Source organism: Botrytis deweyae (genome assembly GCF_014898535.1).
Source record: "Botrytis deweyae strain B1 chromosome Unknown BDEW_040, whole genome shotgun sequence".
Taxonomy (NCBI): domain Eukaryota; kingdom Fungi; phylum Ascomycota; class Leotiomycetes; order Helotiales; family Sclerotiniaceae; genus Botrytis; species Botrytis deweyae.
This window is the reverse complement of record NW_024066247.1, coordinates 176,465-201,734: the sequence shown is the minus strand read 5'-3', so window position 1 is coordinate 201,734 and position 25,270 is coordinate 176,465. Positions and strand designations below refer to the sequence as shown.

Genomic DNA, 25,270 nt, shown 5'->3' with positions numbered 1-25,270 from the left:
GTATAGAGAATATTGGAACAATAGTAACAACAAAGAAGTTTTGTCTTTTTTGGAAAAAGGAGGTAGACTCTTCGTCAAGCTTATTCGAATAGTTTGGACGAATCGATAAGGACTGTCTAGATTTCTTTTCTTCTCTGATCTTCTTCTTCTTCTTCTTTTTCAATACACACTTCTTCTGCTCCTCTTCTTGTCTTCTTCAATTCAATCCTCTTGTCGATATTCGAGAATCAAAAGATCAAGAATTAGAGTTGTGAAAGGGTAAAAAAAGGGGAATGCAAGATAGTCAATCCGCTTTTTTTAATCTCTCTTGAAATGGGGACCTGATGGTGGAAATGATACCAAAAAAGAGTGTATTCAAAATGGATTAACCAAAGAAGGAATAATTGGAATCAAAAATCAACGAAAAAGGAGTAAAATGGAATTGAACAATATCTTGAAAGAATTGTGAATTGTTCAGAGCATAATATAAGAAGTAGAGTAATGAAGGAAGAGAGAGAGGGGAGGGAGAGAGTTGTGAGAGTGAATGTGAGAGAGGACTGAAATGAAAAAGATAGAAAGCGGGCAAGTTAAAGTTAGGATGGAATAGGACGATGAAAAATAATTACCTAGATAATTTATCTGATCGAGTATGATATGGATTTGAACCAATCAAAGACTAGAATTCATGTATAAGAGGGAGAAAAAGGGAGGAATTCCTTCATTTTAATTAAACCGAAAGTAGTTTGGGGTGATGGCTTGATGCGGGATAGTATGAATTAACATGGGGTCCTTCCTCTTCTAGAATGATTCCCGCCAGTACCTCACTAGTAGCTAACTAATCAGCTAATAATACCTGGTACCTTAGTAGTTAGTTCATTATTATCCTCCCCTTTTACTCGAAAGATGGAAATGAATGTCGGGGATGGGATGGGATGGGATGGGATGGGATGGGATGGGATGGGATAGTATGTGAGTATGGGATGGGATGGTATAGGATAGTATGTGAGTATGGGATGGGATGGTATGAATACGGACGGTGAGGTATTGGATGTGGGATATGATATGGGATATGATATGGGATATGATATGGGATTGGATATGGAATTGGTTATGGAATTGGTTATGGAATTGGATATGGAATTGGAATGGGATGGTATGGGATGATATGGGATGGGTTGTATTATTAGATGTGAGATATGGTATAGGATGGTACGGTATGGTATCTGGTATTGGATGTGAGATCTGGTATAGGATGGTACGGTATGGTACGGTATGGTATCTGGTATCGTATGAACATTATACCAAGGAGGTCTTGACCATTATGGTATCAAATGAAATGCCCGCTAACATGTTCCCTTTACCCCTGGAAGCCTCCAAGACCGTTTCTAATGTTGTACTACCAATATGTTTATGCAATCATCTTAAAATAATCATTCGTGAGAAACAGATAAAATCACATTGAATCACTTCCACAGGTATACACTACACATCCATATACACTACACATCCACATCCACATCCACATCCACATCCTCATTCAACATATGATAGAACAGAAGAAAGGAAAAGGAATCCTCTCGTCTCTCACGCACGCACGAATCGATGAGAAACTCACACTTCCCGGCACCTAGGTATAAACACCCACAACAAGGCGAGGCGATTCATTCATTTCCAAGATCATCTCGGACCTTCATCTGGGGGTCGACTATCATGTAAGCACTCCAAGCTACCAAAACTCAAAATGCCATGGTACACACATTTTAAGATATTGGTGCAGAAAGAGCGTCAAGATATCAAATCATTCGTCACTTCATCATCACAGCCTACCATTAACTAACATACAGAATCCTCCATAGCCGCGGCGCATATCTTGGGACCGACATGTTGATACAAACGTAGGTACGAAGCCAGAACCACAACCACCATCAGGTACGATACAACAAATAAAGCGCTCTGCCTCTTTCATCTTCTCAGCATTCTAACACCGACCCAATCGCAGCGCCAACAATGTATTCTAGACTTGATCACTATGGAGAAGACCCAAAAGAGCAAATCCATTACGACTGAGTGTTGATTTTGGAAGCACGGTATGGAGAAAAACAGCACACGATATGCACTTATGGATCTCGCGTCGGATTCGTGGTTAATCTTCATTCATCAATTCAGGGTCCAAATCCATCGACTCCGTAATACGATCTCCAACACCGCTCATGGGTTGCCCTCGTTTCTGCACGCGATGGGCATAAATGATAAAACTTTCCATGACTTTTGGGCAACCCACCGACTTTTCCAGCCCTTGTGCTGTGAGTTGAAACTTGAGAGTAGGTAGGTATGCTCCAGAGATCATGCGAGCACAAAAGAATTATATTCTCCGAAGTGATCGATGTCTCCATTCACCCAACGATCCAATTCTTTGATTCCGATTCTTAAAGTATCTCGTCCCATGCTTATCCAATCAGCTGTGTAAATTCAATGATATTGGATCGCTTCACTCTTTATAAATTCATTAATCATCCCAACAAAAGTGCCTCAACCCTCAAAGAACAGATATCATTCATCGTTCATCATTCATTCAACTCTCGGCCCCACCTCTCCCTTCTAGCACCTCCTGCCTCTTCCCATACAATACGAACAAACGATGCACTTAGGCGCCGGAAACATTCAGATGCGCAGATTTAATCTCCAGAATATTGCTGAGATAATACGGATGGATACCTCGACATCCAGGCCAGGATGGCTAAGTACTTGCAGGCGACGTACATATCTATGTAGTATCGACAACGGACCCCAAGTCTCGAGATGCAGCCCTGAATATTCCTAGGTAGCTATGCACAACTGTAATCCGTATGGATATACTTCGTAAAGTAGCACATTACGATATGTCACACCGGTTTGTCATTTATTCTTGAGATGAGATGCTCGTGCTGCGTATACTTTGCTGCTAAGTTAACAATGGTTGTACTCTGTCTGTATCGATGGATACCTATTCTCAAAGGCAACGGTTTTCAACAGTTTCTAAAACATCCCTTACATCTCAACGCGACCGTTTCGACAAATTGCAACCTCCATGAAAACTAACCACATTTAATCACCATCAAAAGTAGCATTTCCATATCAAGTTCCCATTCATCTGCATCCGTAGTAGTCTCTACGAAGTACATAGGAGAAAAAATAGTCCAAAACTAATCACCCCAATAAATTCTATCAATAATAAAATAATAAAATTTGATAACATTAAACATTAAACAATAAATCCATAAATAATCTTCAATTATAAAATCATTTAAACATTTAATTCTCCGAATTGGAATGGAACAATTGGATTGTTGAAGGGCTTTGCCAGTGATCAATTCCGTCCTGTCTTTTCTCCCACGTAGAGGTAGTACACAATACCTTCAGCTACCCACAACCTCCATCTCTCCCATTCCCATTGCACCTCCCCTCCTCAATACATCAATCCTCCATCCCCATCCCCATCCTTCCACCCATCCTTCCAGAACATTACACCACCTCCAACCTCCAACCTCCAACCACCCATCCATCGCCATTCCACCAACCACCCATCCCAAGGATTTCCCCTACTTCCAGCACCAACCTTAGTAAGGAACATCATCCGAGCCCCTAGGTCCAAGCTCTCGTGGCGTGTTCGTGAAACAATTTCCCGTGACTCGTGAGCGTAGTGTAAGTATACCTGTAGTGTATATAGTGTAGTATAGGTAGTATAGTACAGTATAGCTTAATGATTGTCCACTCGCCACCAACTAATATAGATAACCAAGTACGACTGACTACTAGGTAGGTAACTAACACGAAAGATATTGCTATGGAAATTGGAAACATCCATAGCTTAGCATGGCTATTAATAGGTACGCATCTACGTATAATCTCCAAAACTGTAATTAGGATGTGAATACACAGAAATCTTAGATTTGTCTACCTACGTATGGAATCTCGCGCGGGCAGCGAGGCAGCCCACCAAGAAACTTCCAGAGTTGAGATGTATGAAATCGAAATTTTTCCGTCTATACATCGAGTACCTAATTAGAAAATTATAATATCAAATAGCCTTTCTGTTTTTTCTATCCTACATACATAAATGAAGCTTGAAGGTCAAAATATCAAACTTCCTTCATACATTTGAAATCCTTGTTTCTCATGAGCTCATGTCCTCACCCCTCCCTCTCACCTCCTTTCGCTTCGCTTACTCACGCCCTCTCAATTCCCATTGCATTGACATCTCTAGCGGTATCTCTTTATCAAAATTTCACAATGTGGGAATTGACCAGCCGGTCCACGGGTATGTATGATTTTCTCCAATAGTGAAAGTCTAGCGAGCTCTCATGGTGCTTTTGAGAAGTCAAACATCAAAGTTCTAAGGTTCCAATCACAACTCTACTCAAACATTCGGATGCAATGTACACATAGAATCAAAAATGGATCAAAAATCAGATGCTCTATCATTCATTCATTTAATGCTTTACTCAAACGCAAACCTGCTACCTCTGCTATCAATAGCATACATTCTTCACAACTTTTCCCTCCAACTTAATTCTCCCAATCAACCACAGGCTATTGCTCTAAGGCTTGCAGCGTCCCATAAATCTTGGGTACAAACAGCATGTGCGGACTGAATGTTGTTTACAGATCCAAGCGATGAATCTCTCAAGACCTAATCCGTAACCACCGTGAGGAGATGTACCATACCTGTTTACTGTTAGTTGATTTGTGCATACAAAGTTTAAAGAAACACAATCAGGGGTTAGGTGTGATTGCAGAGGTAGAAAGAAGGGGGGTAACGTACTTTCTCTGTTCAGTGTACCAGTAGTACTCCTTAGGACTAATGCCCTCACGTTCATATGCAGCCATCAATTCTTCATAACCTTCCATTCTCATACTGCCACCAACAATCTCACCAACACCTGGCATCAAAACATCCACACTCTCTGTAACTCTTGGATCTTGAGGATCTTTCTTCATGTAGAAGGCTTTAATTTCGACTGGGAAATGTGTGAGAAGGATGGGCAAGTTAATGATATCTGTCATCTTTCTCTCGGCAGCCTCAGCAATATCATCACCGAAGACATGTGGGTTGCCCTCTTCGTTGAGAATAGGGGGATCTTGGGCGTTGAGCCAGTCAATGGCATCCGAGTAGCGCATGCGCTTGAATGGACGGGCTGGAGCTTGGAATTCTGGGTTGAGTTCCTTGATATAACCGGCGATCTCTGGGTCGGCCATAATGGTACTAATGACGGTGCTGATCATCTCCTCCAAGTGATCTAGAAGATCATCAAAATCAATGAAATCCAATTCAGCTTCAACGTGGGTATATTCGGACAAATGACGACGAGTCAGGGATTTCTCTGCACGGAAAGATTTTTCGATACAGTAAACGTTGCCGAGACTTGGAATACCAGTTTCGAGGTAAAGTTGAGATGATTGAGTAAGATAGGTCTTCTCTCCGTAGTAATCCAATTCAAACAGAGTAGAACCACCCTCAACTTGTGTTTGAACGAAAGCAGGTGGACTAATCTTGGTGAAGTACATCTCCTTGTATGCCTTTGCGAAAGCCCATTCGACTGCAGAACGAACCTTCATCACTGAAGAAGCGGTATCTCCACGGAGGACAAGGTGACGGTTGTCCAACATAGAGGACTCCCATTGATCTTGTTGATGAGAGATCTTGTTGGTGATAGCATCGGCGTCGGATGGGGATCTGCCAATGACTTTGTAGTAATCGACAATCAATTCTCGGTCATCTGGAGCCGATTGACCAGCCATGACCTTTCGCATCTCTCCGTAGAGAGTAAGAGAAGTACCTTGTGCAAAAGTGAGAGCATCGTATGTCTTGGTAAGATCGCCTTGCAAGATACATTGCAAATGCCCATATCCATCAACCAATGTAATGAAAGTGGCTTGCTTTTGCTCTCTCAATCTGTGAATGCGACCTGAAACCTTAACACGGGTACCCTTCTTTTCGCCCTCGCCCAATTCAATATCTTTGCGCATAATCTTGATCTTGACTGCTGGTGGTAATGAGGAGTCTTCGGTAAGGACAATCTTTTTCGAGTCTTCGAGTGTCTTGAGTCTTGCATCATCTTTCTCCTTCTCTGCGGCAGCCATCTGTTGTTGCTTCACAAGCTTCTTCTTGTGTGCATCCAAGGCATTTTGTGCCTTCTTAATGGCAGCCTTGGCTGGATCTTTCCATACCAATCGCTCTGCTGGATCACCATCTGCGCTCACGGCACCAGTTGTTGAGGCTCTTGATTGATATTTTCCTCCCTCGCTACCACCGTGTTGAATATAGGCGTATGCTAAAGACTTGTATGGTTTGCTTTCGGCACCAGTGGCTGATTGATCATCTTGACCAACATCGGTATCGATATAGATTGTATCCGTCTTCAGAGTTCTATCTGCGAGTTCTTGAAGTGCAGCCATGGTTATCGCGTTTGGGTGTTCAAAATTGTTTTGAAAGTTTACGAGAGGAGGGGAACTTATTATTTGGTGGGGGAATTTATGCTTCTAAATAATTATTGGAGTCATCAAAACAATCCAATTGGTGAGTCAGAAGGGGAACTGATAAGAGATCAAGGTGAGGGTCACACCGCACATCAAGAAACAAAAACACTCTGTTTTTAAAATTCTTTATCAAATTGATCAATCATTATTTTCAATTGAAACAGGTGTGAAGCGCTTCATTGTGCACTCATCTAATCTATGAGAAGCTCTAGTCTCTATTCGATCCATCGCCGATAGTATGATCGAATTCCAAAGTATGAGTAGTTTTACACATTCCTTCGGTACTCTCACTACATATCATATCATATCGTAGGTGCTTGTGATATCAATACTCGAGTCGGCCGCTTGAAGAGCCGACTTTTATTAGTGAACGGAAGCTAACGGAACTGACCGACCGACCGACCGATGTGATCAGGAACCAATTTACGCGGTAAAGCTTAACTACCTGGCGGAAACGCGTAGTTTGATTTTCAATGACGCGACTGGAGCCTACCAGGTAGAATTTATTTCTATACTATCTATCTATCTACCTAGGTATTTATGTCAATGGAAAAGTCTTAATGTTTGAACGAAAGACCTGAAAATGACAATAACATAATTGATTCAATCTCTAACATCATACTAAGTATAATTTACAACTAATATCATACTCTTTCAAATAAAGTCGACGCTACAGAGTTGTCAATACTTGAGCGTAATTGGTCAAGATAATTCAATTCCCCTGCTGCATAACCCGCCATTGTGGCTTCACGCAAACTTCTTATTCCTGTAGTGGGCAACTTCCATACGTTCCTACCAATCCGAACGTTTTGCGCAATGCCTCCAAAGCAGGCGACATTGGGGTATGTTAAAGATTCACAAACTACGTTGGGGTTCGTTCCTGTCTAGTATGTAGATGCGATGATGCTAATGGCTATTCAATTGAAGCAAGTTTTTTGGCCAACCAAAAGGCGCGCCTCCAAAACAATCGAAGCTATCTTTCTCTTCCAAGTCAAGCGCAAGCAAGCCGCCAGCAAGCTCGTCATCCGCCTCGGAAGCCTCAGAAGAGAATAAAGATGTTGAGATGAAGGATGGGGATTCCGATGTAGGAAATGAAGATTTGACCAAGAAGGAAGAGGGATCTGATGTCAAGGGAAAAGTAAAAAAGGAAGATGTGAAGGTAGAGAAAGGTAGGTCTAGGCAAGGTAGTGGCGCACTTCCTCTAAGAGGCTAATTAGTTCTGGAAATACAGGTGTGAAGAGATCAAGATCCGCCAGTCCGAAACTCTCAGCCAAGACCAAAGCTATAAAAATTGAGGATGAAGTCAAGGAGGAAGAAGAGGAAGAGGATGAAGATGAAGAGCCTATTGTGAAGAAGCCTCGAAGAGCTCAAAATGCCGAAGCAAGAGAGAAGAAGCCCTCGCCAAAACCCGCTAGCACAAAATCCAAGACCAAACCTGAGCCAGAATCATCAACGAAAAAAGCCTCTTCGAAGAACATGTCACCGCCACCAAAGCGTGGTAAGAATGCCAAAGTGGTAGTGGAAGAGGATGAAGACGAAGTGGAAGCAGCAGCACCGTCACCAAAACCAGCAAAGCGCCGAGACTCGAATGTATCAAAATCAGCATCAGAATCAGAAATCGAGGAGGATTTAGAATCTAGTGGAGATGAGAAACCAGAAGTAGCTGCTAAAGCTAGGGAGAAGATACAAACAACCTTGAAATCTAAGGGTAAGGACCCATATCCGGATTGGAGACCAGGAGAGCCAGTACCTTATGCAGCTCTTTGTACAACATTTTCTTTGGTAGAGATGACCACCAAGCGATTAGCTATTGCGGCTCATTGTTCCCTGTTCCTTCGTCAAGTCCTTCGACTCACTCCAGACGATCTTTTGCCTACGGTTCTTCTCATGATCAACAAATTGGCTGCAGATTATGCTGGAATTGAGTTGGGTATTGGTGAATCATTGATCATGAAGGCCATTGGGGAGTCTACTGGACGAAATCTGAGCGTCATCAAGAATGATCAGAAAGAGATTGGTGATCTTGGACTTGTAGCAGTCAAGAGTCGATCAAACCAGCCTGTAATGTTCAAGCCAAAGCCATTGACAATTAGAGGCGTTCTGAAGAGTTTGATCGACATTGCTACAATGCAAGGCAACGGTGCTCAGGGACGAAAAGTTGACGGAATCAAGAAGTTGCTTTCCGCAGCTGACGCGCATTCGTCGGGCAAAGTTGACATTACAAAAGACAAGGGTGGAGCAAGCGAAGCAAAATACATTGTTCGTTTCCTAGAGGGTAAGCTTCGCCTCGGATTGGCAGAAAAGACCGTTCTCGTTTCTTTGGCTCAAGCAATGGTATGTCATGAAATTGAAGCGAAAGGTTCCGGAAAGGTTCCAAGCACAGAACAGATGGCAAAGGGAGAGTCAATATTGAAAGCAGTTCACAGGTATGTTATGTTTCCTCAGATCTTGAGTGACTATTAACCAAAGATAGCTCCCTTCCTAGTTATGATGTGATTATTCCAGCAATGTTGGAGCACGGTATCTTCAATCTAAAAGACAACTGCAAGCTCCAACCCGGTGTACCGTTGAAGCCTATGTTGGCCAAACCAACAAAAGCAATCACAGAAGTCTTGGATCGATTTGAAAATCAAACCTTCACTTGCGAGTATAAATATGATGGAGAGAGAGCTCAGATACATTACGTTTCTAAGGATTCTCCCAAACAATATCTTGGTGCTACGCCCGCTGCTGCCAAACCATCTGCTGGAGGTCTCGCTGCTATATTCTCGCGAAACTCAGAAGATCTGTCCAAGAAATACCCAGATATTCTTGGCAAACTGAACACATGGGTTAAGGAAGATACCAAGAGCTTTGTACTCGATTGCGAAACCGTTGCTTGGGATATGGTTGAAAAGAAAGTCTTGCCTTTCCAACAACTCATGACACGAAAGAAGAAGGATGTCAAGGTCGAAGATGTTAAAGTCAAAGTTTGTGTATTCGCATTCGATCTGCTTTTCTTGAATGGTGAAGCTGTTGTTGAGAAATCATTACGAGAACGTCGTGCACTTCTCCATGAAGCTTTCCAACCTGTCGAAGGCGAATTTCAATTTGCTACTAGTATGAATTGTCAAGAAATTGACGAGATTCAAACATTCTTAGATGATAGTGTCAAGGCATCGTGCGAAGGGTTGATGGTAAAGATGTTGGATGGTACGGAAAGTGGTTATGAGCCCAGTAAGCGAAGTAGGAATTGGCTTAAGGTATATACTCTCATCCCAATGTATTTCCTCAATCATACTAATGTTCGTCTCAGATCAAAAAGGATTATCTCTCAGGTATTGGCGACTCTCTCGATCTCGTCGTTCTAGGAGCCTACTATGGTCGTGGAAAACGTACCTCCGTCTACGGCGCCTTCCTGCTCGCCTGTCACAACCCCCAAACTGACACCTACGAAACTATCTGCAACATCGGCACTGGCTTTAGCGAACAAGTTCTCGAAGAACTCCACGCCCAACTCTCTGCTATAGTCATCGACCGTCCTAAGCCATTCTACTCCCATTCCTCGGGAAATCAACATCAACCTGATGTTTGGTTTGAGCCCAAATATGTCTGGGAAGTCAAGACGGCTGATTTGACATTGAGTCCGAGATATAAGGCAGGCTGTAAGGAGGGTGTTGACAAAGGGGGAGAAAAGGGTATTTCATTGAGATTTCCGAGATTTATCAAGATTAGAGATGATAAGAAACCGGATATGGCGACGAGTAGTAGACAGGTGGCGGAGATGTACAGGAAACAGGAGAGTGTTACGAAGAGTACGGGCCCAAGTGTTGATGATGATTTTGAGTATTGAATCACGGGACGAAGAGGTTTGAGGTGAAATGTCGGTTGCTTTGTCGTGCTTATAAAACAGAAACCTCACAGGCGCTTGTGGATTTGGGGATAATTGCATGAGAGCTTGTTGGTGTCAAGGGTGGGGATATAGTTGCATTGTATGAGATGAGATGAAATGTTACAATATGGCCATAGTTACACGAGGAGATGCCTGGAAGACTACAACGCCGGATGGCTAAGTAGTAATTACACATAGTTTCCAATCTCGACGGGCTTTGAGCTTGCATAATATCCAGCTTCCAACTTTTTATTCATCCATAGGCATTCGTTTCACAAGTCTCGTCTCCTTGTCTAGTAGAATATTTGCTGTTGCTCAGTCTTTTTGGAAATTTGTAGTAAGATACATTTGAATGTCACCGGTCGACCTTAACAATAGAAACTATCACTCAAGAGGCACATCCACTCTTCGTTGCTACGACGCATGCACTGCTTCCTGGTCCTTTATCCATCAGAAACCTTTGAACATCACCAAACACTAATAATATACAATATTTGGATTATCATTGAAAAGAAAAGCCTTTACTCAATTAATGTACTAAAAAACTATTATACAACCAATTCATGCTAGTGATCCTGCTGTGCGTGCGTATGTTATCATATTTCGTATCAATATTTCTCCGCCCGCTTCTCCCTTGAAATCCATTCACTGACATATTATGCATCCCAAATAAACTTGTATCAAATTGTATCAAATCAGACCAACATTCAGAGCCAGGATGAGATCCTATTCCTGTCCACCATTCCCTGCCTTTCCTACTCTCTTGATTTCTCCTCCCAATCCCTCAATTTTCTCACCTAATTGCTCACCTGCATTTCCAAGCAAATGACCTGCTTCCTTGTTCGCGTATTCGGTAGTCGATGTTGTCTTTTCTGTAACATTGTTTCCCATGGCAGCTGCTTTGCCGCCTGCTTCCTTTGCTGTTGGGACACTATCATTCGTCTTTTCCCCGAGATTTTTAGCACCATTGAATACTTTATCCGAGACGTCCTTTGCGGATTGTGCGATAGTGGAAGTGGAATTTTGGGCTGTAGATGCGAGACTCGAACCATTCTCACGAGCAGATTGAAGCGTATTCTCGCCCACTGTTTTGAGACTGTGTAAGGCATTCTCACCTCCCTCCCTGACTTTTTCTCTCGCATCATTGATAATTGCTTTTGGCGAGGGACTGCGTTTCAAAAATCGTAGAACCATGAAATAAAGTGAGAGAATGAGTTCATGTACACGATCTTTCACAATCATTGTTAATCCATGGCCTAGAAACCCTTTGATAATCTCTCCTCCGATACCCTCGTACAGTCCTCCTATACCTTCTTCCTTGTAGATCTTGAGTATGGAATGAATGATTGTGTTTTTTCTTGCTTGCTTGGAAACATCTTTGAGATGTTTCTGTGCTTCTTGGGCAGATTTCTTGGATCCATTCTTCGTTGCATCTTTCACATTGTCTGAGAGCTTCTCAACAGTTTCTTTTTTAACTGGAGAAGAAGATCCGTCGACTTGTGCTCGAGCCTTAGCTAGACTCACGGGATATGTAATGCTACTTGCAATCGCCTTACTAACCGCCGCCAATAAAAATGTTATTCGTGCCCCTGGATCATCGCGTTTATCTCTCGGGATAATAACACGTTTGAGAAACTCATAGAGAAAGAATGTGATACTCGGATTGAGAGTAAGGATTAAAGATGCACTGTAACCAGACCAGAGACCAGTAATGCCTTTTTTCTCTCTTATGTCCGATATGATTGAAGAGATTGTTGGAGATTTTGAGTCAGAGGAAGCAGTCATCGAATGAGTTTGCTTTCGCACGACAATGTTTGACAATGGTGTGGTGAAAAACTTTGATAACCCGCCAGCTAATGCGCCGACGCCCAATTCTTCGAGTGCTGGAAGAGTAGCTTTGGAGGGTGAGTGATGAGATTGTAATCTTTTTGAACGAATGTATCCATAAAAGAGGAAAAATAGGAATGAATCTGCAATGGATTTGGATGTGTCTTGTAAGACTCCACTGTAAAATCCGGTGATCCCTCCTTCTTCATTGTAAATCTTATCAAAGGCGTCGGCGACTGATGTATATTTCTGTGGCTGTTTTGAGGTAGGAGAGGAGGAATTTGCGAGAGTTCTTTGCACTTGAAGACGTGTTATGATGAGGTCAAGGGGATAGATGCAGAGGTTTGAGATGGCGGTCCCAGTCGCGCCGCTTATGGCATGGCCGAGTGCTGGAAGAGCTGTTGAGGTCGCGGAGGATGATGAGGAATCCTGATATTGATGATATTGTGTGAATGCATCCTAGTACATTGTTAGTATTGGCAGATAAAAAAAACCCCAACACTTCGGACTGGCAGACTGGAGCTCTCAACGTTTGGGCGTAGTATAACATCCAAAGTGAATACAGTCTCTCAAATCATCTCATTTGTCCTCTTGAAGTCAAGAATGGCAAGTTTTTGATTGTTGATCTGCAACTCGGACAGATGGAAGCTCTGTGTGATGAGAGATAGACGAGAAAAAGGGAGGGTACAATACAAGCTGACTGTTGTAAACGTTTGCCATGGCTGTCCTTTCTGACCAAGGTGCTTTGTACCTTGCAGTCTTTCTGATGTGATCGTTGCTGTCGCGAAAAATTGAGATATTTGTAAAGGCGTAAATTTATTGTATTCAGTGTGGAACATGAGAACTGAGGGGAAATTTGTTGAAGTTCATATACCAAAACTCTCGGACATGTGAAATGTACCTACCATTTACGTCATCCTGAAAGTATAAACAAAAGGGGGAAACAGGGTTTCCCCAGATTATGCTTATGTAATCAACACGTCCTTGACGTCGACGCGCGCCACACCAATCATAGTCGACTTTTTGAAACGGGAGATGATTAGATACTAGGTAGCCACCTGACCTTGTACAGATTGACGGTAATAATATCAAGTATCCAGTGATACTTGATGTCTTGATTGATCATTCAGTCTAGTTGCTCGATTTCCTGAAGATCTTAGGAGCATTGAGTGATGTCTTCTAACAACGTTTTATCGGAGATTGACTTATTAGCATCAGATGGGCTATTTTCGCCTTAGATGACGGATGCTGTATTCAATAAAAAGAATGAAGATTGTCACTCTAGGCCTCTTTCCCCTTGTATTACATCTAAATCTCTCTGTCCTTCCGGTGGAGAGATTGGCTGGCATCACTTCAGACTTCACTAATACTTTGGATAATATTAGACAGTATTGGACAATCATTATTCCATACCTAGTACATTCTGAATTATAACAGGCTTAATATAGGTTCGCTATTCAACGCCAATGTACTCGCCGATCATTTATCTCCACCTCGGAGTCATTTCGAGTCTACCAGCCCCATCGGTTTCCCTTTTCTATCCACACTCTCTTCCTCCCCTCACCTTTTCACATATCTATTCCTCAACCCCATACCGCTTCCCCCTTTCTTCATTTCCTCTACCTTTAGTTCTTCCGCAGCCTTCTCTTCTTCCCTTTGTCTCTTTGTAATTGCTTTCTGCCTTCTCTCCTCTCCACTAAATGGCCTCACCACAACCCTGACTGCATAAACCTGACCCTCCTCATTTTTGACGAGATTGAACGGCCTCAAATGACAACGTCGAAGCTGCTCAAGCATTATTTGTGCTTTGGCTAGTTCAGTTTCGATGAGTCGTAGTTCGTTATGCTTTGCTAACATTAAGTGGGAAAACTCAAGCTCGATTTGATCGTGGATGTTTGTGGTGGTGGTTTGGAGAGCGGTATGCCGTGGGCTTTCGAATATCCTACTTGGAGTCATTGATTGACTTGACTTTGGAGCGATTCGAATCGATGCTGCGGCTTGAGAGGGTCTGATAAGCGGACGGGGAGATGGCATCTCACCTCTGTTCTGACTTTCAGATTCTACTGGAACCATTATTGACTCTTGAATGTCTGGCGCATCATTCATCTCCACATCCTCAGAGTTGAACTGAAAAGCGTGAGTAACAAAAGATTGACCAGAATTTGATGGATTTTGGAGATGTGTATACGGATGTTGAAGAGGTCCCAGTCTTGAAGGTCGTCCCTGTGGAGACGACGATGTCAGTGGCATCTCAAGACGGCTCAAAAGATTGAAGTTAAGATTGGCCTGATCTATGAAAAGCTTTTGTGCTCTTCCCTCGAGAGCAACTAGATTTGGACCAAAATTCTTAAGCTCTTTGATCTTGGCTTCTGCTCTCGAAAGACGCTTCCTCGGGTGATCTTTGTTCTCGGCAAAGTTATTGCTAGAAGAAATTCTCGAAGAGTTGCTTCTGTGTGACTGATAACATGGGATGGAAGGCAGTGCACGCGTTTCTTCTGTGCCCTGACTGGTATGTGTATTGTGACGATAGTAACGAGAACTATCTGATTTCGTTGGAAGGACAGATCTTCCGAATTCGGCAACTTGGCGAAGATCTTTCATTATGAGCAATGAAAGCGAATTTTTTTGTTAAATGTCGCTTTTGAAGTGGTTGTTGTGCTTGCAAATAATTGTCCACGATCTAACTTAAGAGGTTATTGTTTGTGGTTGGAAATTGACAATCTCACTTTGTAAAAATATGATTGGAATCTGTAAAGATACGGCTCGGAGGACATGGTCTTAGCGTGGACAAATCAATAACAACTGTAAATAAAACTAGTCATTCTCGAGAGAAAAATTGTCAACAAGCGTGGTACATTGGAAAAGTGAATTGTTCTCGTTCACATGGAAAGCACAGTCAGTATACCAGATGATACTTCTTACAACCTCACGAAAATTGAGGCTATCAAACTCTTGCTCATTTTCTAAGAGATGAAGGTCTCAAAAATTCAGAAAAATCGAAAGATCAGGTGGGATGGGGTTTTACTGAAGTTCATGTGTCTTTCAAGCTTCAAATTTCAAATTCATAAGTAGCCACAAAGAATTTTTTATGCCTGATAAAGTGCTAAAATAATCAAGGACAAAAGCCATGACAGCTTAGGATCAACGAGATTATCAAACGGTCTCTAAGATGCTGACCAATGTTCAAATTTCTCCTTGCCAGTCGATCTTCCAACGCATCACAGATTTCAGCTTGTCACCCCCTAAAACTAATGAGGACGAAGTCATTTGCTATGCTTGAGAGATTCGGGCTTTTAACCACGATGGTGGCTAAAGAATTGAAGCACTGCTATTCCATCTCGGTCCAAGTCAAGAACAGATACAGTTGAGACAAACTTGGTCGCCTCCACGTCCACCGTGGACGCCAGACTTCACCACACGCTCAATCATTTGTTGTGGATTGCCAGGAACATTCGACTTCTTTGCCACAATACAATACAATGGTTTCAATGATGCTTGGACAATTATGTGGGAACTTCAGGAGCGAAGTCAACTGATATTCACGATTGATCTGTTCCTTTTGAGCTGAAGAGGGAAGAGGTTATACGATATTTGAGGAAGTGGGGACACAAAGATCAGGAGGAATTGGGAGTCGTCGTACAAAAGTCTAAAGTAAATAATTAATCTGAACAAATCACCATCGAGAGGCTATACAGCTGATAAGATCTTGAAGAAAGATTAGGGATGGAATCCTCATCAGCTCGTTGTAAGTTGTCGTTGCACGTTACCTATCTGGCTGGTACAAGCCGTAACGAGCTTAGCGTGGAAAACGGACTAAAGTTTCACCGCGCAGTTGCTCTGTCAGGTGATCATCTTCGAACTTTCGATCTCTTCACCAATGTTCCCGACCACATAATTTTACAGGTCATCCCTCAAGTAAAACTCTAAGTATCAATACATTTAATCGCTCTTTTCCCTCAGACGTAACCGAAATTCAAAGACGCAACTATGTCTCACAGCAAACGTAATACTTCCCGTGCGGTCTTCACCTCCCACGAGCGTGAGTTGGCGAAATCAGCCTGGACAAGCAGTAGTGCTCGTCTATCTCGAGACTCATTTTTACCATTTGCTTCATGTCGGCTATGTCTTTTACCTGCGCGTACTCCTGTCTCGTGTAGTCATGGTGATATATTTTGTCGCGAGTGCGCGTTAAGCAATATCTTGGCGCAGAAGAAGGAAATCAAGAGGCTGGAGAAAAATAAGGAAAAAGACGATCAGGACAAGAATGAAGATCGTATGAGGGAAGAAGATGAGGCGAGAGAGAGGGCTGTAGCGGAATTTGAGAAAGTACAAATGGGACTAGAGGGAAAGACGGGAGGAAAAGGCGGCAGGATTGTAGGGAGAGAAGGCGGAAAGATTATGGTAGAGCAAGAGGTAAATGGTGAAGGTGGGAAGAGGGGAGAGAAGAGAAAATTTGAGTTAGATGAGGATGAACTTTTGAGAATTGCACAGGATGAGAGATCAAAGGCGAGGAGAGCTATTGATGACGAAAAAGTATGATGCTCAATCTGATAATCATGACAATTTACTGACACTACGACAGGCTTCCAAAACAACTTTACCTAGTTTCTGGGTTCCATCTGTCACACCAAGTTCGAACACCAATACCACTCTTCACAATATCGTCAAGAAAGCCAAACAATCACCTGTTTGCCCCGCCTCACAACAAGACAAACCACACAATTACTCACTCCATACCTTAATCACCGTTGCATTCACAGAAGAAACCGATAGCGTCACAAAAAAGCCGCAAAGAATCTGTCCTTCGTGCAAAAAGCAATTGACCAACACTTCCAAAGCCGTACTTGCGAAGCCCTGCGGCCATGTGCTCTGCAAATCATGCGTTACCAAATTCATGACTCCAAGCGGAGTTCACGATCCGCACGCAGAAGCGGGAACAGATCAGAACGCTGTTGCTTGTTATGTCTGCGAGGCAGACTTGACAGAGCGAAATGATGTTAAGGAGAAGGGGAAAAAGGGAGATAGGGAGAAGATCAAGCCGGGATTGGTAGAAATCAAAAGCGAGGGAACAGGATTTGCTAGTGCGGGGGGCAATAAAGTTGTAAAGGAAGACGTTGCTTTTCAATGCTAAGAAAAGTCTGGCTTCATGATGGATTGTATGATAGAGCGCGCGATAGATTGTAATGATTCAAGAAAGATAATTAATATTGTACCATGATTTCTCCCAGCCTTTAGAATATGGGTCTAAAGATACCGCTTACAGTGTCAAGTCAACTTCACAGAAAAGAACTCAGACTTGATAGGCCTTATGCTATGTTATTGGGGATACCTCAATGGCTTTGATGTTCCGGCGCGCTTTGCAAGCACTGTTTGAATGTTTGTCTTGTCAGGATTTTCTTTTATCTTTCCCTCTCACTTCCTACTCTCTTATATTAGCTTTTCTATTTACCGGGCAAGGGACGGGATATTCCCCCTCACTCCAGACCCCGCTCCAAACTATACACCAACGAGACTCTGTATTGCATGTCACTACAACCTAACTCAACGACTTAGCATAGAAAGTACATAACTCACGATACACAACCCCCAAAGCCACAATAGCTTTCTTACAGGCCCCAAAACTTCCACTGATCACATGTAATCTTACTATACAGAAAATCCAACCACTAAACAACGCGTACATTCAATCATCCCCAAGCCCACTATGAATCAGCGCACTCATAGAAAGAGAGCTCTGTACCGTCATCGATAATATTAATGAAATAGCCTTCGACTTTTATAGAAAAAGCAATATGTGCGAATTGAATTGAGTTTTGATACTCCCTTTGATACTCGTACACATGTACATAATAGATAATCTCCTACGACCATTCTTTATGTATCTTTCATTGTGAATTTCAGTTGATCATTTGATCGTGCTGGTATAGAGACCTTTATGTTTTCTGCAGAGAAAAGAAAGTAGATTTAATCGTGAATTAATAAACTATGATATATTCCCTCTTGGACATACCACTATATCTCCGAACCACGAGCAAATTTCCACCAAGAACTAACAATTCGATAGAGGTGCAGAATCATTAGGATTATCCACAAAATCATCAGATACATAGCAACCATCATCAAATCCCACAATCTCAATCCGATTCGTAATCATAACATGAATCTTGATCTTTCCTCAACGTCATCTATTATTGTGCATCTCATTTCTCTCTCAATTCCCCCCTCTTTCCCCTTCCTATACTGTGTTAACTACTAGGTATTCACATTTCCCTATTGAAATTCAACGCTCCATATCCATAATCTGATTTCAATAACTTACTCTATCCCCCCCCCTCTTCCCCCTTCTTCCCCAATTTCCCATCTCTCTCAATCCACTGAACCAACAACCACCCTCCCTTATCATCAAAACCCAACGACCTCAACACTCAACACCGATCCTCACTACCAGCAACAACATATCCATATCCAATACCATCCTCCAAATACCTCATGCAATTTCCACTACATCAGCAGAAGCACTCAGGTAGTCTATCGTTCCGATGCTCACCACTCATTTCACCTCGTCACATCATGAATCATGATTGATACCCCCCGCTCCTACGAAAGATATCCATCCATCCATCCCCTTTCCCCTCTCAACCAAGTAAACGTATCGATATTTTCATACATAACATACTATAATATAAACACGAGGCATACATCTACACTGATAGAAAAAAAATCCTCATTCTTCATTCCTCCTTCCTCATTCCAAGTTCCAACCTATAGAGTCGAATCAAAGCATACAATATATATGATCCCATAGCGCCGACTCATCCATCTCCTCTTCCCCACTTGAAAGAATTGAAAGATCGGTTTACGTACGAAGAAACCAGAGTATTCCTCGTACGAAGATTTTGATAATTCAGTAAAGGTTATGATATCCATGTACTATGTAATCGAATACAATTCAAAGAGTCAAAAATACTTCCTGATGATTTCACACCGTGGTTTCTGTACGCAGTAGATGAATGATTGGAAAAAGAGAGCACATGTATATATCAAAAACACTTACTTCGAATTCACTCACTAGCCAGGTCTACTCAACATGAGATGAGATGAGATTCAAAACTCACTATTCACATAAAGAGCAAAGAAATGTATCACGAGTCTCAAGGTATTTATTTATCAAGACATATTCTCAGCAATCATCCATTCCGTAATATAAGAGTACTACTGTACCGCACGCACAGCTACTCTGGAAAGAAAAAGGAAGTCTTCACCCTTTTCCATTTACACCGAAGAATACCCGTTATTTGCATTCACACTGCACAGTGTTTCTTCCAAATTTATTCTCGCAACCGAGTCAACCTACAACCTACCCCGCGATGGCAACGCACTCGAGCTCTCACCGCATTTATGAGCACCATCGCGTACTTCGCATATGCAATATATTTCTGTCGAGTAGATTTGATTTGATTTGATTTGATTTGCTTAGGTAGTTGAATCGTGTAGCCCGTGCAAATTGTAGTGGGTATTCTCCTGAGTGCTGGATCCTGATTCCTGAAGTCGAAACTTCCTCTTTCTAATCGAGCCAATCGAGGCCATACAATGTCAAAAAGCAAAAGTTCAATAATTAATTATTCGCCTCCTCCTTTTCATCGTCGTACTCGTAGTCGTAGTGGATGATGAGTGGATCCGAGAACGTGCGTATTTGAAACAGAATTGACGGGTGGTAATATGGATGTTGTGATAAACATTCCTTTATTTGACTGGGGATTTCTTTTTGCGATCTTCGACTCCAAACAGATAAGAGGGCCTTGGTTGGAACTGGGAATACGGAGTAAATGAGTAAATCCCCTTGAGAAGTTATCAATTAGATGATTTTATATGATTTTTTATATGATTTCCATAAATTAAGAACACACCCTGGGAAGAATCCTAAAAACTTCGAATCGCATTAAAACTTCCCCAACATTTTCTCAATTAGTATTGGCATCCCGAAGACAACCAGAAAAACGAGGTACGAATCTTAAGCAATAAAAATTTCAAACGTGGGGGCTGAAAAAGTTCGACATTATACTTTGTGAGTACATAATACCTGTCTGGGCAGTGGGCACTTAATAGTTCGAGCCTCAAGTCTGCTGTATAACAATACACCACGCATTGCCTTTTGCATGCGCATAACCGTTCACTGTTTCAGTATAGGGGGAAAAAACACAAGAAAACATAGCCACAAACCTTGGGAGACACAACATTTGTATCCCACCACGTTCATCCTCTGCTTCTTCTAGAAGTCGGAAGTCGAAGCCCCTGATGATCTGGCTGCTAAACTCCATTTAAAACACATCACTACCGCGTAAAGCACATTATAGCCAAGCTCATGGATTTCTCTCTGATAGACGAGCCAATCAAAAGCTCGTAGGCTGGGATCAGCGAGTCAAGGGGTGGTCGAGATCTTGGTGAAGTGTTCCTTCGTTCACTAGCCGAATTGAGAAAATATGCCGAAGATTGATAGATGGAGAAGGACCCTGCATTAGATCCACCAGGGTAGAGTGATGGATCATGGATGGATGTGTTGATTGAATTTGATTCAGAGGAAGTTTTTGATGGAAAGCATTTGATTGGATGGTTATATGTAATCTATTTGATTGATTGAATGGATGGATGAACCATGAATGGTGGTCGTTGAAGTATGTGCATTGTGGAAGAAGATATTGAGGGCTTGCTGTAACCGACAACGGTGAAAGGGTGAAGGTAATACCAAGACCGTCTATTTGACATGTGAAAGGATGTTGCACAGAATCAAGGAAAGGAGAAGGTAGGTTAAGATGAAGATGACATCTCGTACGACTAATCTTTACGAGAAGATAATCACCTACAACAGTCAGCAACAATCAGCAACAAGCCGCACCTCTCTGGTCAATGAAGAGAATTAACGCGGGAGCTGAAAAGATGCTAGATGTGCCAATACCAATATGTACCAACGCCAATGCCAACACAAGTATCGCTTCCCTTATTGATTAGGGGCCGTAACTTGTACCGTTGTACAGTTAGTTGATTGTGGGTAAGAAAAGGAATTTGTGGATGGACAATCAGTGGAGATGTATCAGGATGGCATGATACTGACAATGATGATTGACGATTGACGATTGACGATTGATGGTAAAGATAGACGTTGGAGATGTTTCAATCATGGAAAGAGTTCCTAGACAGGTATGTATCTGTCTGAGCATGTACCTGCCCAGCTGCCTTGCTCTTTCCTCCGCCGGCGCTCCTTCCTGCCCAAGTAAGTGTTTACTGTATTGTGATCTGATCTGATCTGATGGCTATTCTTGCTACAATCTCATTCCTATCATCCCACCACGTCTCAGGCGGATAAATGCTGACAACGTCTCTTATCGAATCCAATGAAAACGGTTCAATTGCACGAAGAATTACGGTAAATCGAGATAAATTGATGAATATAAATATGTATTTGGACCTGATCAGAAACTACGCCGAATGAAGTTAGCATGGATTCTCAAAAACTGTTGAGGAGTAAAGATCTCCACTATCACTGCTCTTACCGAATCCTTAAAGTGGAGACGAAGGTTTTGAGCGGGAAAAGTAAAAATAATATGGAGAAATATCAAGGAAGATGGAAGATTTGGTTCACGCTAAGTGTTTAAGGGTTCAATTGGCATTTGGCATTTTCTCTTCAAAATTTACATGTGGTGGTGGTGGCTCGGTGGGTGTTTGTGTGATCTGTGTGTGTACGGTATGTGTATGTGTGTGTGTGTGTGTGTGTGCGTGTATGTGTGTATGGGTGTGTGTACTCGGTATATGGTAAGTGAATGATTTTACTATTTTACTATTTTTACTACGTTTACTACTGTTACTACTAAAACAGGTAGGTACCAGGTATAGATAGGTATTCATATGAATTGCCTCAATCATTTCCACCAAGACTCGAAGCTAAGAGTAGCTAGCCAAAGCTAAGAAATTTTATATCTCTTAACATCATATATATAAACTTCCCACCTTCCCTCCTCTGCACCTCCTTCCAATCCTTCTTTCATCTTTTCCCTCTTTTTGAAATCTTTCCCCAAATCCCTCTTTCTCTCTTTGTCTCATTGGAGAAGAAGTTTTAGGAATCTGGAATATTCTTACTACTGTCTCGAAAGGTGACTTTCTGATACCCTTGTTCTATCCATCTCTTGACAACACGCACAAAGAGTAAAAGGAAGAATTACCTTGACAGAATAAACCAAGATTTCTCAATTATTCCCTTCCACTAGTCTTTTTATTTTATGAAAACGATTACACACATCTCCTCAAACAATCGAATTGAGTGAAAAGCAAACTCGCAAACATGGCACCCACAACTCGCTCCTCTGTGAGCAACACCCTCGTTGAGGAAAAGCAACCTCAACATCTTGACATGCATGGAAATGTCTTTGAACTCCCAAATTATACCATGAAGGAAATCTACGATGCTATCCCAGCTCATTGCTTCAAACCCTCCATCATTCGATCAATGGCATACGTTGTCCGCGATTACTTCTACGTCTCTACCCTCATCTACCTCGCCCTTACCTTCATCCCAATGCTTCCAAATCCATACCTTAGATTCGCCGCTTGGGTCGCATACACCACTGTTCAAGGATTCGTTTTCACCGGTATCTGGATTTTGGCACATGAATGTGGACACGGTGCTTTCAGCAAGAACAAGAGATTGAACTGGACTATGGGATTGATCATGCATTCTTTCTTACTTGTGCCATTCCACTCCTGGAGACTTTCCCACTCTCAACATCACAAAGCTACCGGAAACATGGATAAGGATACTGCTTTCGTTCCACACACCAGAGAAGGTTGGATTCAGAGAAACTTTGGAGAGAAGGCCAAGGCCAATATGATCGAGTTTGCTGAATTGGCAGAAGATTCCCCAATTTACTCGCTTTACCATGCATTCATTCATCAATTGTTTGGATGGCCAGGTTATTTGATTGCCAACTTGACTGGACAAGATTACGATGGTGCCAAGGGAATGAGAATCTCTCACTTCTATTTCGGAGAAGACAGTGTCTTTTACAAGAAGCACGAGTTGCCTTTGATCGCCTTGAGTGACGTCGGTGTTGCTGTTATGATTGCCGCTTTGATCTGGGCTGGTCAAGTCTTCGGAAGCTTCAATGTCATTGTTCTTTGGGGTGTTCCATGGTTGTGGGTTAACAACTGGATTGGTACGTTTTATCTTACGATTTTCAATTACCTGAAACTAACACATGTTCATAGTTGCTATTACCTTCCTTCAACACACCGACGCATCCATGCCCCATTACAACAACAATACCTGGAATTTCGCCCGTGGTGCAACCGCTACTATCGATCGTGATCTCGGTTTCATTGATACCCATCTTTTCCATGACATCATCGGTACCCACGTTTGCCATCACTTGGTCTCCACCATCCCATTCTACCACGCCGGAGAAGCAAGCCAACACATCAAGAAAGTTATGGGTCAACATTACAAAGCCGATGTCAAGACTCCTTTCTGGACCGCCTTCTGGAGAAACCAACGTACATGCAAATTCGTCGAAGAATCCGAGGGTATGGAAGGAAGTGGTGTCTTCATGTACAGAAACTTGTACAACAGAGAGGGAGAAGTTCACGCTAAGGATCTCACTAATGGTCAAGCTTCTATTGCTAAGTCAGAGAAGCCAACAGTCTCAAAGGTCGTACCAGTTGGCTCCATGGCTACAGCAATGAGCACTAGCAGAAACATGAATGCAGGAAGAAGATTGAGTCAAAGTGTTCAAGAGAGAGCAAAGGCTGGATTACCTCTTTTGGCTGAAGTTATGGGGGAGTGAATAGGGAATAGGGGATGAGATGTTTGACATGAAGAGTTGTGGATATAATTGACCACGTGCATTGGTGGATGGAGTTGGGGAGTTTTCGCTTGCGAGTTAAGAAGATACTTGGGTCACAACACGATACCAGACCCAAGATATATAGGTTCAAATTAGATCTTGGAATCACGGGGAAAGATATCCTTCTTTTTAGAGATAGATTAGCTGGTTGGTTGCATCTTCTGGTGTACATAGAGCGATATGGACTAGTCTGGATAGATGGTTTAGATTAAGTTCGACTAGACTAGACCACGGCAATACGTTTAGAATAGAACAAAAGCGTTATTACACTCTTTATGTTCTATTGCATTGAGCTTTAACCATTGATTTTGTGGTTGTGAGGTATGTGAGGTGTAAGGTGATTCCATTCAAGTGGCCATGTCAGACTTACCGCATGCAAGTGTGTGAAAAAGTTGCATTTGTATCTACACTACTTCCCACCTACCTTTGTAAAGTTAATGGTAGTATCACAATTAAACCCGTAAAACGTGAGATGAGTGTCTGCACTACAGTTTCTCCATTCCATAGGAACTTACGCAAACCTGGTATTGGAGTGTGGAGGTGGAGGTGTACTGGACTGGATTGGACTGGGGTTTTGAGTATGGTGTGGGGTGTGAGATGTTGTTTGTTTGTTTGTTTTGTTTTGTTTGTTTGACTGGGTGGATGGATGGAGGGATGGATGAATGGATAGATGAATAGGATGGATGGGCGGTGTTTTGATTGTTTTGGTTGTTATGAGTTATGGGTTATAGGTTATATATTATTAGTAGAAAACTTTGTAGTTTTTGGGGATTATAAAGTAAAAGGATTGAATGTTTATATATGATTGGATTGAGATCCTTATGTTAGTTACTTAAATAATGGCCGTTATCCTTTAGCACAATGTTTTGTATCTCTGTGGTCTGTCTGTACCTGGTCTACATATTGATGTCTCGATATCTTGTACGCGGAATTGCGAGTTGGGAGTGTAGAGGTGGATTATTAATGAGCTTGCTAATGTGTGATATGGGAATTGTTATGGGAAGTCTAAAAGGAGATGGTAAAGTTTTGGAGAATTCTGAGATTTTGAGATTTTGAGATTTTGAGATTTTGAGATTTTGAGATTTTGAGATTTTGAGATTTTGAGATTTTGAGATTTTGAGATTTTAAATATAATAAATATAATAGATATAATAAATAATTATAATATTCGAGTATTTAAACAATT

The 25,270-nt window shown here is 42.0% G+C and overlaps 7 protein-coding genes across 7 annotated transcripts; 4 read left to right on the top strand and 3 right to left on the bottom strand.

Moving 5' to 3' along the window:
* Positions 1-987: 987 nt before the first annotated feature.
* EAE98_010803 (uncharacterized protein) lies at positions 988-1,610 on the top strand (the record flags this gene model as incomplete). The annotated part of the gene is made up of 2 exons (XM_038958425.1): positions 988-1,132; positions 1,531-1,610. 2 exons carry the CDS (start codon positions 988-990, stop codon positions 1,608-1,610), a joined length of 225 nt encoding a protein of 74 aa, XP_038805250.1.
* A 2,800-nt stretch (positions 1,611-4,410) lies between these two features.
* On the bottom strand, positions 4,411-6,414 carry EAE98_010802 (uncharacterized protein; the record flags this gene model as incomplete). The annotated part of the gene is made up of 2 exons (XM_038958424.1): positions 4,411-4,683; positions 4,781-6,414. The coding sequence occupies 2 exons, from the start codon at positions 6,412-6,414 to the stop codon at positions 4,557-4,559; spliced, it is 1,761 nt and encodes a 586-aa protein (XP_038805249.1). The 3' UTR covers positions 4,411-4,556.
* An 897-nt stretch (positions 6,415-7,311) lies between these two features.
* EAE98_010801 (uncharacterized protein) lies at positions 7,312-10,327 on the top strand (the record flags this gene model as incomplete). The annotated part of the gene is made up of 5 exons (XM_038958423.1): positions 7,312-7,337; positions 7,423-7,664; positions 7,727-8,921; positions 8,969-9,737; positions 9,791-10,327. 5 exons carry the CDS (start codon positions 7,312-7,314, stop codon positions 10,325-10,327), a joined length of 2,769 nt encoding a protein of 922 aa, XP_038805248.1.
* A 765-nt stretch (positions 10,328-11,092) lies between these two features.
* Positions 11,093-12,913, bottom strand: EAE98_010800 (uncharacterized protein; the record flags this gene model as incomplete). The annotated part of the gene is made up of 2 exons (XM_038958422.1): positions 11,093-12,652; positions 12,887-12,913. The coding sequence occupies 2 exons, from the start codon at positions 12,911-12,913 to the stop codon at positions 11,093-11,095; spliced, it is 1,587 nt and encodes a 528-aa protein (XP_038805247.1).
* Positions 12,914-13,753: 840 nt separating this feature from the next.
* On the bottom strand, positions 13,754-14,794 carry EAE98_010799 (uncharacterized protein; the record flags this gene model as incomplete). Its single annotated transcript, XM_038958421.1, has 1 exon — positions 13,754-14,794. The coding sequence occupies one exon, from the start codon at positions 14,792-14,794 to the stop codon at positions 13,754-13,756; it is 1,041 nt and encodes a 346-aa protein (XP_038805246.1).
* Positions 14,795-16,072: 1,278 nt separating this feature from the next.
* Positions 16,073-17,412, top strand: EAE98_010798 (uncharacterized protein). The gene is made up of 2 exons (XM_038958420.1): positions 16,073-16,726; positions 16,776-17,412. The coding sequence occupies exons 1-2, from the start codon at positions 16,181-16,183 to the stop codon at positions 17,322-17,324; spliced, it is 1,095 nt and encodes a 364-aa protein (XP_038805245.1). The 5' UTR covers positions 16,073-16,180; the 3' UTR covers positions 17,325-17,412.
* Positions 17,413-22,526: 5,114 nt separating this feature from the next.
* EAE98_010797 (uncharacterized protein) lies at positions 22,527-24,024 on the top strand (the record flags this gene model as incomplete). The annotated part of the gene is made up of 2 exons (XM_038958419.1): positions 22,527-23,397; positions 23,450-24,024. The coding sequence occupies 2 exons, from the start codon at positions 22,527-22,529 to the stop codon at positions 24,022-24,024; spliced, it is 1,446 nt and encodes a 481-aa protein (XP_038805244.1).
* Between the last annotated feature and the right edge of the window lie 1,246 nt (positions 24,025-25,270).

What these genes read in the sequence shown, in the direction of transcription:
- EAE98_010798 (XM_038958420.1), top strand. Translation starts at nt 16,181, where the DNA reads ATGTCTCACAGCAAACGTAATACTTCCCGTGCGGTCTTCACCTCCCAC. An exon ending in GAGCTATTGATGACGAAAAA is followed by an intron (nt 16,727 to 16,775) that starts GTATGATGCTCA and finishes ACACTACGACAG; the next exon opens with GCTTCCAAAACAACTTTACC.